The 13,989-nt window shown below is 34.2% G+C and overlaps 2 protein-coding genes and 1 pseudogene across 3 annotated transcripts; all 3 read left to right on the forward strand.

Moving 5' to 3' along the window:
• Positions 1-703: 703 nt before the first annotated feature.
• On the forward strand, positions 704-2,259 carry LOC111214203 (transcription factor MYB15-like). The gene is made up of 3 exons (XM_022716608.2): positions 704-973; positions 1,090-1,219; positions 1,428-2,259. The coding sequence occupies exons 1-3, from the start codon at positions 841-843 to the stop codon at positions 2,023-2,025; spliced, it is 861 nt and encodes a 286-aa protein (XP_022572329.1). The 5' UTR covers positions 704-840; the 3' UTR covers positions 2,026-2,259.
• Positions 2,260-2,645: 386 nt separating this feature from the next.
• Positions 2,646-9,012, forward strand: LOC106384584 (annotated as a pseudogene).
• Positions 9,013-10,725: 1,713 nt separating this feature from the next.
• On the forward strand, positions 10,726-13,845 carry LOC106389657 (probable methyltransferase PMT1). Of its 2 annotated transcripts, none has more exons than XM_013829976.3 (8): positions 10,726-11,009; positions 11,251-11,539; positions 11,619-11,783; positions 11,860-12,042; positions 12,109-12,703; positions 12,778-12,890; positions 12,967-13,187; positions 13,269-13,845. In XM_013829976.3, the coding sequence occupies exons 2-8, from the start codon at positions 11,303-11,305 to the stop codon at positions 13,573-13,575; spliced, it is 1,821 nt and encodes a 606-aa protein (XP_013685430.1). In that variant the 5' UTR covers positions 10,726-11,009; positions 11,251-11,302; the 3' UTR covers positions 13,576-13,845. The 2 variants fall into 2 exon arrangements, with proteins under 2 accessions (XP_013685430.1, XP_048632535.1); XM_048776578.1 differs by having other exon boundaries at positions 10,779-11,013.
• Positions 13,846-13,989: the final 144 nt, after the last annotated feature.

A 13,989-nucleotide genomic window follows, 5' to 3' on the forward strand; every position in this document is an offset into this window, starting at 1 on the left:
TAGTCTTTTATAAACAAGGACATGGCATCATAGTCAGTGACGGAGCTACAGCTTGGTGAGGGTGGTCATATCACCCATATCAATTTGTATCAAAATAGTAATATACATTACAATTGCTAGAAATTGACATGTTTAACCTAAACAAGATTACAACCAAGGTTAAAGAAGTTTCTTTTGTGTGCATGCACATTTAACAAAGTTAAAGTTTAATAAGAAAAGTTAAGAAATTACGAAATAAATTTTGTTCGGAAAAATGAAAAAGAATTTTTACGAGTAGATATAACAAACAGTGTTTTATGGTCAACATATAATCCACCCAACGTTGATTTTTGTTTTGTCGTATATAATCGTAAACGTTGATTTTCTACAAAATATACGTGTGGGCTCGCTATAACGCACTTCGTGCGTCTACCCGGTGACTTTGTTTCACTCGGTCCACATGTCTCGCCATCACACTCTACACACATTTTTTATATATACAAATAAATTATTTATTTTAAATATATTTTTGCAGTCACTAGAAAAATCACACCCATTGATTCCCACATGCAATATAATATATGTACATACTTTTTGACTTTTGTGCCTCTAACCAAAGAAATCATCTCTCTCTCACACATCTCCTTCCGGGAGGCTTACCAAATGCTTTTGAATTCTCGCACATGCCTTTTGACAAATGCAGTATAAATACTCAAAACCATATAAGGCAGTAATTCTCAGGCTCATCAACAACATTGATCATATAGCTCATAAGCATTTGATCACCACAATCTCTCTCGATCCTATACTCAATACAAAACTTCAAACTTTTCACCAGCAATCAAAACACATCATCAGAAGATGGGAAGAGCTCCATGCTGCGAGAAAATGGGGTTACAGAGAGGTCCATGGACGCCTGAAGAGGATCAAATCTTGATCTCTTTTATTCACAAACATGGTCATAGTAACTGGCGAGCCCTCCCTAAGCAAGCTGGTATGAACAAATTAAAAGCTATATATATATATATATATATATATATATGTGTGGAGTCCAATTTCCTAAATCTCTTTATAAAATTTCTTAACACTGATGATAACTACTAATTACAGGACTTTTGAGATGTGGAAAAAGCTGTAGACTTAGGTGGATGAACTATTTAAAACCTGATATAAAAAGAGGCAATTTCACCAAAGAAGAGGAGGATGCTATCATTAGCTTGCACCAAGTCCTTGGCAATAGGTATATTTACTTTACACACTTCTGTTTTTACATATGAATTTATACACGTATGCCTATATACGGTTTACATACATCCAAAACACATACGATAATGATCATCACAAGAAACATGTCTTGGTCCACTATTATATAAAAGTTAGTATACAATTATCGGCTCTTTTGGAAAATTTGTATTAAAATTCCTTTTTTTTCTTGGTATTGTCTCTAGATGGTCAGCGATTGCAGCAAAATTACCAGGAAGAACGGATAATGAGATCAAGAACGTATGGCACACTCACTTGAAGAAAAGACTCGAAGATTACCAACCCGCTAAACCTAAGAGCAGCAATAAGAAGCAGGGTACTAAACCTAAATCTCCATCCGCAGCGGCGAAACTGAACAGTACTAGAAGTGAATCGGAGCTTGGAAATTCATCAAACCCTTCTTTTGAAAGCTTGTTCTCGGCATCACCTTCGACAAGTGATGAGGTTTCTTCTGTGACACTCATGAGCCACGAAGGCCATAACAACGAGGCTAAGATGGATAACAAATTGGGAGACATCAGTACTGCGGACCAAGATTGTTTTTCTTTCGAAAATTTTGGAGCAGATATCGACGAGAGCTTTTGGAACGAGGCGCTATATAGTCAAGATGAACATAATTACGCGTCGAATCTTGAAGTGACTGGTTTTGATGATGAGACACAACAAGAGTTTCAGCAGTTAGGCTCCGTTGGAAATGAGATGGTTTTCGACAGTGAGATGGACTTCTGGTACGATGTATTCGTGAGAACTGGAGGGGAGCAAGAACTATTAGCTGGGATATAATTAATTAATTGTTCGACAGTGTCCGTAAAACTTTAGTTGTATTAGTTTGGTTGTAGGTAAGTCGGTTGTAACGGTAAAGTTGTTACTTGTTAGTGTAAACTTTTTTGCAAAAACTTTTGTTGTAATTAGATGTGTTGTAGTTGTAAGTTATAGGTCGTAGATATTTTAAAATAAAATATGTAATGTATCTATAAAATAATTATATTTATCAATTAAAATCATTTATATTAATTATTTTATATATTATCAAAGTTTACTGTTATTTAAAATGTGATATTTAAATAATATTTATGTTGTCTAAAATATTTCAATAATTTAAAAAACACCCAAAATTAAATTAAAATATTTTTAGATGGTATTTATTATGATTATCTAATTTCTTTGATATTATAGATTTTTTTTTTCATTTTACAGATTTTACCGCCTATAAAGAAGGATGTAGGTTTTTTAACCAAAATACATAAGAAACAATTTTGCTTTAGTTTTTTGCTGTAACTTTAAAAATAAAGTTAAAAAATGATTGGTATATTTAATAGAAACTTGATATGGGTTTTCACTTTTAAAAATAAAGTTACAACATAACTGGTAAAATTTAATGATTTAAAAATAAATAAAGCGAAAATATAGATATAAAGCCCAGCCAAATAAAGTCAAATGGTGCAAATATTATGGCTAGGAAGCTCTTTAACTTTTTATAAAAACTAGCTACAGTGAAAACTCTATAAATTAATAATGTTGGAACTATACTAAAACTATAATTTTTTAATTAATTTATAGAGATATTAATTTACCGATATACTAATTGAACCAAAAACTCAATTTGAGACTATAAAATTATATTATTTTATAGAGATTTTTAGTGTATATTAATTTATAGAATATTAATTTAAAAAGGTTATACTGTAGTTAGTTACGAGGGTTACTCCTATTAATTAGATGTTACGTTTTCAAAAGATATGTATGTATTTTCTCCAAGATTGAGTAGTTAGCGACTTCGAGTATAATCAATGACAAGTGATTAACTATAACCTATATTGCGTTGTGGATGAAATAATTAGCCGACAAACATTGGATGCCATGCCAACAAAATTGATTAAAATGTAGTACTCTCTCTTTTTAATTTTAAGTGTCACTTTGGATCTTTGCACACAGATTAGAGAAAAAATTAATTTTGTATATTTTGTATATAAAAACATAATTACCTATACAAATAACCATACTTCAACTAATAAAAAAATAAATTGTATTTCATAGCTAATCCTTTTTTGTTTATCCTATAACGTTCTGGCGGCGACTTTGACGCAGGATATCAAAACGACGATGTCTCCGGCTGAAATTGACGATAAAACAATGGAAACTTTCGGGTTTGCTCTGAAGTAAGACTCGATGAAGCTGTTTATATATATGAGGAAAAAGAGAGGAAGGTAGGACAAACACAATAACTAAGATATTAAAAAAAGTCATTGATTGATCGAGAGGAGCAAGCGGTAACAGATATTACAGAGCAACCAAGAAGGTGAAGACGAGGTGGAAGAGTCAGGGATGATCAACTCGTACGCTCCAGACGAAATTATGGTTGGGTGAGATTGGGCTTGCTATGGACCGTAAAGAAAAGTAATGACAGCCCAATTTTGATCTTAACACGACAAAAACAATAGTGACATGGCAAAATATAAATATGTGACTGGAAAATTTTTAAACGATATGGACATGCTGAGAGTTGATTATTTAGAACTTTTAGTATTGTAAGATACTACTCAACTTTCTAAATTGGTTTCAAGTTCAACTATGGTGGAAAAGGAAAAGTTGCTACTAATTAACTAGCAAATTAATTATCAGAGAAAGTAGCTTAGTGTATAAAGAAGAATTCTGTCCGTTGTGTATCTTTCTTTTAAAATTCTACGAGACAGATTTTCCCAAGTTTGTGCCAAAAATGCATAATTGAAGAAGATATGATATCTTGGCTCCATTGTAAATAGACATAAAACGCACTGTGTTGATGTACTAATTCCATTTACCATACGATCACTAATGGACAAATGATTATGCATAGCAACCCATGACATGAAAGCATAGTTGGATGTGGCAGCAAGTTAATATCACGTATAATAATTTTATATTAAGAATATCACAATTTTTCCTTAGTTATGCAACTAGTAATTTCTCATAATGAGCGTTTCACTAGGAGAGCCACTCCCTAGACATTCCCTGAGGTCGTTGTTCTTCTACAATTTAACGCTTTCAACTCCAAAGTTTGCTAATTTTCTGAAGGTTTTTCTTTTCTTTTCATATTCATATATACAGTACGTTATTTGCAACTCCAAAGTTTGTAAGATCCAGTGAAAGTGCAGGAGGTCATGGTGGTGATGGAAACGTTTCTCTTGTGAAGTAATGGTTCATCCAAGTACTCGAGCGCACTGTATCTTATATATCTTAGAGGAGATGATTGATGGATAGTTTGACAAGAGTACTTCCACTCACTCTGCTGAACTGTGGTTTTGTTTTGACATAGAGCATGAATGAACCTTTTCTCCACTGGTTAGGAATGGGTTTAAGTGAGAAAGCTTAAATAACCTACCTATTAAGCACCGCTAAACTAATATGCGACAGTGAAGTTCTATTTTTAAGATGGTTTTGTTTTTCACCCGTTGCCTAAAAGATTCTTGTTGTTTTAGGAACTTTAATAATATCATTCTTCTGTTTCTAAATAAGTGTTACTTTGACAAATTTCATACGGATTAAGAAAGTGACTGAACTATATGTAAGCTGTTATTAATTACACCTCTCTAACCAATAGTATTTGAGATAACTAAAATTATTTATAAAAACAATGCAGTTTACAATTAATTTTCGGCTGAAAGTAAGTATAATTTGCATTGGAATTGCAAAGTGACATTTTTTGTATAACAAGAAGAAAAAAAATTAGAATGATATTTATTATGAAACAGAGGAAATATTAAGAAATGGATATTGAAAAAAAAGACTCTCCTCCTCATCCTCTCGAAGATACAAACCATATTCAACTTTGCTCCGGCTCAGGCTCCGGTGAACGCGTGAATGTGACGGCTGTAGCCGGATGCGCTCGTTCTTCTTTCCTTCGTCTTCCTTTTTACTTCTCCATGGCCACTCGCTTCCGACATATCGCAGGTTCTGGTGTAGAGGTTCTAATCGGTGGAGGCTCTGCTCGCGAAGGGCTCATCGCCGGTGACGTCTCAGCTGCAAGCTTCGGTGAGGTTCGTGAAGAGGTGGTTCATGGAGGAGCCGGCTTTTTGAGATGGGAGTAGATCGATTTTCAGTTTTCAGATCTACAATTCCTCTCCGCCATTGGCTTGAAGTGAAGGGCTGAAGCTCCGCTCCTGTCTCGTGGTGGTCTCCGCCGCTCTAGGGCTGTGGTTTCAGTCTTCTTCTCGGGTTTAGAGTTTGTGCCCCTTTCGGTGTCGGAGAGGTACAGCTCTGGTTCTCATTAGTTAGGTGGTCTCTTATGGTTTTCAACTCAGAGGCGGGTCTTCGACAGCTTGGTACGTAAGTGGTATTGGTGCAGTGCTCTCCTTAGGCTCGTGTGGGTGAGGTTTGTAGATGTATCCTCCGTTCACCGGTGGATTTCGAAGGTTTTCTATGGCCTTTGGAGGCTGCGGGTCTTGCTTCTTGCTTCGTTATCTCGGATCTTTTTGTCAAGGCACTCGTCATAGTCCTTCCGGGTGTTAAAAGGCCTCTTATCACTTGGCTTGTACTCCTTGTTTCATCGGCATTTACTTGTCCGTTGACACCGGTACATGGGTTTCACAACTTAGACTTTGATCTTTGGTTCTCGGAGATCACAAATGTGGAGATGGTTCTCGGGAGAGTCATTGACCGTCTCCGTGTCAACATTTGGTCTTAGTTCGCCTCCTGAACCCTAAGAGTTCGCTTGATCTGTTATGGTGGTGTTCTGGGTCTTTCCTTGTAGGTTTAGGAGTATTCTGGGCAGGATGTGGCAGTTAGGTCATCTCGCTTTTTGTTTGGTTCGTGGCGGCATTGAAGGTTGTCTAGCTGGTTTCTCGGACTTCTCGGTAAGGGTAACCTTCCTCTCTTGCTCGTCTAGCACTTCATGGACAGTAACGTTTGTAAGCTTCGAGGTGTTCATCGGTCGCTAGCTATTCCGGAGACGACATAGGAATTTCCGGCATCCGAAGCAACGAGGAGAATTTCACTTGGTCATCGTTGATGGTTGAGAACGGCGACCGATTCCTAAAGATAATAAAAACGATCTAGCGAAATGTGCTTGGTTTAATGGGTGGACGAAACTAGGTTGTAATACTTAGAATTGAGAAATTTTGTTCAAATCGAGGTTGTAAACAAATCTGAATCCCCGGTTATCGGGATGAATAAAAATTTCGATTTAAAAACAAAAATTAACAATATCGTATTGGCATTATCAAATACTTGTTGGTTCAAATAAATTTTTTTTTTTGGACAACTGGTTCACATAAGTTAAACTGTCTTTCTTGGCTCAATTTTCAAGATAGGAAACCTAGATATATACTCTCTCTATATATATATATATTATTAGGTTTTCTGATGTAAAAAAAATCTATATAGGTGTTCCTTGGATCTCTCTCTCTCTCTCCCTTCCCATCATTCTTCAGCTCCCCTTCTCATATTACGCTATTAGAACTTTTTTATTTACGCAGTTAATCAGAAGTCTTTATGCAGTTGACAAGCCTTCCGAGGGATTTGTTAGAGAATATACTCTCTAAGGTTCCGGATACACCTCTGGCACGATTCCGAACAACATCGAAACGATGGAACATTATGTTGAGTTCTGAGAGCTTTGTTAAGAAACATTCTGCGAACGCACCAAAGGATGAGTCTCTGTGTATCACGTTGATGAACTCTAGGGTTCACTTAGTAAGGATCAATCTCCATGATCCATCTGTTAAGGTTGCAACTCATCCATTCTACCTTAAAGATCCACTTTCCAATTCGTCACAAGTCGATATACGTAACGTGTCTCGCTGCGATGGCTTATTGCTATGTAGCACAGAGGACGATAGACTCGTGGTTTGGGATCCGTATTCAGGTGAAACCAAGTGGATTAAACCTAGAGACAGATACAAGGACACCGACTACTTTGCTCTTGGTTTCGACAACAAATCCTCATGCAAGCAATACAAAATCTTGAGGGTGGATCGTAACCATATACTACCAGTCTGCGAGGTCTATGACTTCACCTCTGATTCCTGGAGAGTTCTTGGTACGGCTACTGATTGGTATCTACCAGATTATTGTCATGGCATATCTATGAAGGGAAATACATATTGGCTTGCTATGCGAATGGTGAGGCCAGAAACTGAATTCATACTAGGTTTTGATTTTTCAAAAGAGACGTTTCAGTGTCTGCATCTTCCTCATCCTTCTCTTGGACTTACCGCTTTATCAGTGGTTAATGGGTGAGGATGAATCTTCATCAGAACTACAAGTATGGGTGACAACTAGTACTGGATCATGGAATAAGTCTCTAGCAGTTATAGGCCTTGATGGATATAGAGATATGTTAAAAGATATGATTCCTCGAGGGATAAGTTTCTTGGCAGACGAGCAGAAAAAAGTTGTAATGTGTTTGAACCGCGAAAACAACTTCAATATTCTGCGAGAAAATAAACACATATTGAAGGAACATCTTGGTGGCGGTTCTAAATGCATATCATCTCCCGCAGTTCTTATGAATTATCCTCCAAGTTTGGCTAGAATCCGACAAGGTACATTTCTTGGGGACGCAAAAGGAAAGCGGAAAGCATGTGACTTGTAATTTAAGCGTTATTTATCTGATAACCCCAGTTTCTTTTTTCTTGTTTTCTGCTAGCAACTTTTATACATTTTTCTGGTTTGCCTAAGGTTTTACAACCTTTTTTCTTTTTTCAACTTGTTTTTTGTTTTTTTGGTAAAACAACTATGTTGTTTGGTATTTTAAAATTTCCTATGACTTGTCAAATTAACTAATTCCATATATATATATATATCTACAACCCTCTTTCTGTTACTTTATGTGAATCATATTGATACTTGACCACGATCGACAACATTTAGCACAGTTGTTTCTGTTAGAGGTATAGTGTATCACCATTTATCCGGCTCACACGCATATTGCAGACAAGGAAAACATATAACCACTATTGTTTTATATAGACAAGGTGGATTTCTGTAAATGTTTTGTTGTTTTAGGCAAGACGGTTATACTTTGATCTTATATTATCATTATGTATACAAAAAATTCCATAAATTTATAATGCAAAGTTATAAAATTTATTAATTGATAGTAGAATTTGAACTGCACTATTGTTTATGTATAATGATATTTGTGTACAACTTTGAATACAAATTTTCAAATTTATAATTATTTTTATAAATATATTAGGTTTGTGATTAAAAAGTTAAAATAACCATACCAAATTATTTATAAATATTTAAAAATTATGTATTATAAACTCAACCCACTCCTAAATAATAGTCACTAGTTTTTGAACATAATATTATGGTATTTTTGATTGAATGTATTTTTAAAAAGTAATATTCAACTTACGATATTTCAAACAATTTTTCATCTTTCATATATGTAAGAAAATATTTAGTTTTTTTTTCCTTTTGTAACACGTAAGAAAATATATAGCACAACATGTTAAGAATAATAAATTGCGAGGAAGTCAACCAAAACACAATCGGACAAGTGTAATGACTACACTTTCACATGATGAAAATTGGTTTCCCTAGTAACTCACTCACTCTGTCACAACAAGATCATCAGAAAGAAAAAAATGCGTAGATCCAGAGGCAATATAAATCATCAAACAAAAGAGCTGATAAAAAATAAAAGCTCTTCTTGTAAATCGATCCAGAGGCAATAAATCATCAAACAAAAGAGCTGATAAAAAATAAAAGCTCGTCTTGTAAATCAATTCATGTTACATTAAAAAAAATAAATAACTAAAAATCAAATCAACACACAAAGATCACCGACACAACACACACAAAAAAAAAAAAAAGATCGATTAAATTAAAAAAAAAATACTTCCTCTGTTTTATAATATAAGTCATTTTAAAACTGCACACACAAATTAAAAAAATCATTAATTTCTTATATTTTTTAAACAAAAACATCATTAGTTATTTACCTAACCACAAATCAATCAATAATAAAATAGAAAACTAGATTTTGACCCGCACATTCGTGCGGATATTTTTCATCTTATGAATGTATACTTTTGATTTATTATAAACATTTTAAGTATATAATTTTAATTTTAGTGTTATATATTGTGAATATAAACCTATTACTGTAGTAAATTGTATACATGGTAGCATCCATCATATTATTTTAGTAAATTTTATTGATATAGAATATTTTTTGGATGTTATGATATTAATTTTTTTTTGTTATTAAATTAAGACTTCAAAATATTAGATTACTTTAATTTTTATAACATAGTTTGTTTTTCCGTGTTACATTTCAAGAAGTTATTCTTTATTATCTATGATTATACCTTTTGAAAAATTTAAAACATTATTATTTTAAGTTTGCATACTTATTTTTTTAAATTTTATATTTTGTCAAAATTGTTTAGAAAATTATACAACTATATTTGAGGTGGGAGATTATATGATTTTTGAAATTGTTTTGTTATTAAATAAATACATTATTTTATATAAATAATTTTAATTTCGGTAAAACTTTTATACATCTCTCAGAATATGTTTATAATTAATATAAATATTAAATTTATAATTAAAATTTGATTTGTCATTAATATTTTGAATGAATAATTAAAATTCTATAGTTTTCTAATAACATATTTTTAAATAGTATATGAACTAAAGGTTAGTTATAAACTATTATATTTTTGTATATTATTATTTTTTAAACAATATATTGTTGAGAGTTTCAAAAAAAAAAAAAGTTGTTGTAGATATAATAGTTTAACCTATGTTAATGAATTTATGTTTATAAATTTATTTTTCTAAAAAATATAATATAGTTTACGAATTTAAATACATTTTGATGATGAGTGATAATTTATTTAAATGAAAATATTTTAAAAATAAAATAGATAAATTTACCCATATTTAATTCATATAGTACTTCTATTTTAATATAATATATAATATAACTAAAAATATATAAAATAGTATAGAATTTTATTTTCTTGTTTTATAATAAATTTTTAATTAACATTGAATTATAAAGTTATATTAGTATTTACGAAATTAATTAAGTGTTATTTTATAAAAATATTTAGAAAGTTGGTAAGATTTTGTTAGATTCTTTTTCAACATAATTTGTTATATTTAAAAATAAATTTATATTTATATTTGTTTTATTATTAATGTAAATAATGAAATATGTTATTTTTTTAGAGGATCCTAGTATGACTTGTTAAAAGTAGATAGAAAATAGAACTTTGTTTTAATAGATTAGATATCCAAGGAACCAAACACATTTCTATGTCCAAACACGTGCTATTCTAAAGGAAGTCCAAAAATAAATGAGAACTTGTAAATGGTAGATAAAAAATAGGACTCTATTTTAATAGATTAGATATATTATCATTGGTCATGTAAACTGTTAATAAATTTTATATAAAAAATCGAAAAATATTATATAATTTAGAACATAAAATTTATTCAAAACAATTTATATTAAAAAACGAAGGGAGTAGTAATTAAAATTCAATGCAAAGCAAATTGTTAAATGGTTAAACTTAACGACAGTGGCGCTATCTTCACTCGAACTCTCGCTCTGGCTGCAGCTGCTGCTACCACCACACCAAAAAGCAAGGAAGAGAAGAAGAAAGTTCGTTTCTTTTCTTTCCCAATATAGAACGAACCAAACTCCTTAGATCCGATTCTCACTCCCATCTCCTCTTCTCTCTCTCTCTCTCTCTCTCTCTCTCTCGATTCTAAAAGCTATTCATCTTGGATCTGTTCGTCCCTCCAAATCTAAGAGCTACTGTGTGAGTGAGCTCCTCTCCTTGTTTCTCCTTGTCGAATCGTTTGATTATCAAATTAGGAATCTTTGTAATTCCAATGTGAATCGTTTGATACGAATCCTCATTGCTCTCATTATCAGATCCATTTTTTAGAATCAAACTGTGTAGATTAGCAATGGCGTTGAATCAAAAAAAAAGGATCTAATAGTTTAATTTCAGTGAATTGTTTTTTAATAAAGTTTCAACCTTTTTGTTTGTTTTGTAGAGAATCTCACGTTTCGGAACTTAATACATAAAAGAAAGAAAGGCGGAAGGCAATGAGGGGAAGAACAGAGGGAGGGAATAAGAAGAAGCCAGTGATTGTTCTGCTCTGCGTTGCAGCGGTTGTACTTGTTTTTGTCTACCTCTTCTTTGGCTCCACTAGCCATGCTATTGAGTACGGGAGGAAACTTGGGTTGGGTGGTGATAATGATGATGCTACCAAGAAGGAAGACGCTTCTACCTCCTTTTATGTTGACGATGACGCCAACGGCTTCACTCCAAGAAGCTTCCCTGTGAGTTATTGCACCCTTTTTTAGAGTGTTTTTATGATTAGACAGTGTGGTTTTAATTATTGTTTTTCTCTTACAAAAGGTGTGTGATGATCGACACTCGGAGCTTATCCCTTGCTTAGACAGGAACCTCATTTACCAAATGAGATTGAAGCTGGACTTGTCTTTGATGGAGCATTATGAACGCCACTGTCCTCCTCCTGAGAGGCGCTTCAACTGCTTGATTCCTCCTCCTCCTGGTTATAAGGTAAGTTTTTTTTTTCCTTTACAACATCTGTTTGGTTATAGTCGGTGTCTTCTTGACATGTTTTGATATTGTGTAGGTTCCGATCAAGTGGCCGAAAAGCAGAGACGAAGTTTGGAAAGTGAACATTCCTCATACTCACCTTGCCCATGAGAAGTCTGACCAGAACTGGATGGTTGTCAAAGGAGACAAAATCAATTTCCCTGGTGGTGGCACTCATTTTCACTATGGTGCTGATAAGTATATTGCATCCATGGCCAATGTAAGGGCACTGTGACTAGATCTTATATGCACTTCTTCAACTTACTGATTCTCGAAACTTATGCAGATGCTTAACTTTCCCAAAAACATTTTGAACAACGGAGGAAGACTTAGGACGTTTCTAGATGTTGGCTGTGGTGTTGCAAGTTTCGGTGGGTATCTTCTTGCATCAGATATTATGACCATGTCCTTGGCACCAAACGATGTGCATCAGAACCAAATCCAGTTTGCTCTTGAGAGAGGGATTCCTGCTTACCTCGGCGTTCTAGGGACAAAGAGGCTCCCATACCCGAGCAGATCCTTTGAGCTTGCACATTGTTCACGTTGCCGTATTGATTGGCTTCAGAGAGACGGTATCCTTCTTCTCGAGCTAGACAGGGTGCTGAGACCTGGTGGCTATTTTGCGTATTCATCTCCGGAAGCATACGCACAAGACGAGGAGGATCTCAGGATATGGAGAGAGATGAGTGCTCTTGTGGAGCGTATGTGCTGGACCATTGCTGCTAAAAGGAACCAAACTGTGATTTGGCAGAAACCAATGACAAACGACTGTTATCAAGAAAGAGAACCTGGAACTCAGCCTCCTCTATGCAACTCTGACAGTGATCCTGATGCTGTGTATGGTGTCAACATGGAAGCTTGCATTACTCAATACAGTGACCGTAAGTTTTCATTACTTACTCCTCACATGTTTGTGATATAGCATATGCTTACTGAAACATTACAATTTCATTAGATGACCACAAAACCAAGGGAAGTGGATTGTCTCCATGGCCAGCTAGATTAACCTCTCCTCCACCTCGGCTAGCTGATTTTGGATACTCCACTGACATGTTTGAGAAGGATATGGTAAGTTAAGCGGATGATCTTAGTTTTAGTGCTATAGAAACTGTAGTCATCTTATATTATTGTTTCCACCATACAGGAAACTTGGAAGCAAAGGGTAGATGCTTACTGGGATCTCTTGAGTCCTGCAATTCAATCAGACACTGTGAGGAACATAATGGACATGAAAGCAAACATGGGTTCTTTTGCTGCTGCTCTGAATGACAAAGATGTTTGGGTTATGAATGTTGTTCCTGAAGACGGGCCCAACACGCTTAAACTTATATACGACAGAGGCCTGATGGGTGCTGTTCATAGCTGGTCAGTTTCATCCTTAACGTCACTTAAAATCGAAATCTCCATTAGTATCATATATGATTTTATCATTTGATTATGCTGCAGGTGTGAAGCATTCTCAACTTACCCTAGGACTTATGATTTACTCCATGCTTGGGACATCATTTCTGATATCAAGAAGAGAGGTTGCAGCGCAGAGGATTTGCTGTTGGAGATGGATCGTATACTTCGTCCAAGTGGGTTCATACTCATAAGGGACACACAATCCGTAGTTGATCTGGTGAAGAAGTATCTCAAGGCTTTGCATTGGGAAGCAGTTGATACAAAGGCAACCTCAGATTCGGACAATGTTATACTCATTGTCCAGAAGAAGCTCTGGTTGACAAGTGAGAGCCTCAGAGACCTGGAGTGATGATCATTGATTATAATGAGGACAAAAAACAAGATTCACCGAAGATTTCTTTACTGAGATCATCTAATCAAAGCATACAACGAAGAAAAATTCGTTTTATAGCGGCATTTAAACATATTTCTTTCTGTTTAATGTTTTCTTTATTTTACGTATTCATATATGTTCTTTGTATGGTTCAGTAGAGATGACTCAGTTTCCTATAAACTATAACTTTTTGGATGCAATTAGATGTATGCGTTCAATCATTGAATAATAGCTTATATAGACCCATTGATTTGTGTTTTATGTAAGCACATTTTGGTCAAACATTGTTCTGTTACATACTTACATCTAATGTGTAGCTTGTTAAACAGTATAATGAAAATCATTACAAAAACATATGCAAAGTCAGCAAGACAAACAAGGAGCTGCATG

Source organism: Brassica napus, chromosome A3 (assembly GCF_020379485.1).
Source record: "Brassica napus cultivar Da-Ae chromosome A3, Da-Ae, whole genome shotgun sequence".
Lineage (NCBI taxonomy): Eukaryota > Viridiplantae > Streptophyta > Magnoliopsida > Brassicales > Brassicaceae > Brassica > Brassica napus.

Bases quoted from the DNA above. Each gene is read 5' to 3' on its own strand.
- LOC111214203 (XM_022716608.2), top strand. From the start codon at position 841: ATGGGAAGAGCTCCATGCTGCGAGAAAATGGGGTTACAGAGAGGTCCA. The intron at 974-1,089 runs GTATGAACAAAT...TACTAATTACAG, and splicing joins AGCCCTCCCTAAGCAAGCTG to GACTTTTGAGATGTGGAAAA. The intron at 1,220-1,427 runs GTATATTTACTT...TATTGTCTCTAG, and splicing joins CACCAAGTCCTTGGCAATAG to ATGGTCAGCGATTGCAGCAA.
- LOC106389657 (XM_013829976.3), top strand. From the start codon at position 11,303: ATGAGGGGAAGAACAGAGGGAGGGAATAAGAAGAAGCCAGTGATTGTT. The intron at 11,540-11,618 runs GTGAGTTATTGC...CTCTTACAAAAG, and splicing joins TCACTCCAAGAAGCTTCCCT to GTGTGTGATGATCGACACTC. The intron at 12,704-12,777 runs GTAAGTTTTCAT...CAATTTCATTAG, and splicing joins CATTACTCAATACAGTGACC to ATGACCACAAAACCAAGGGA.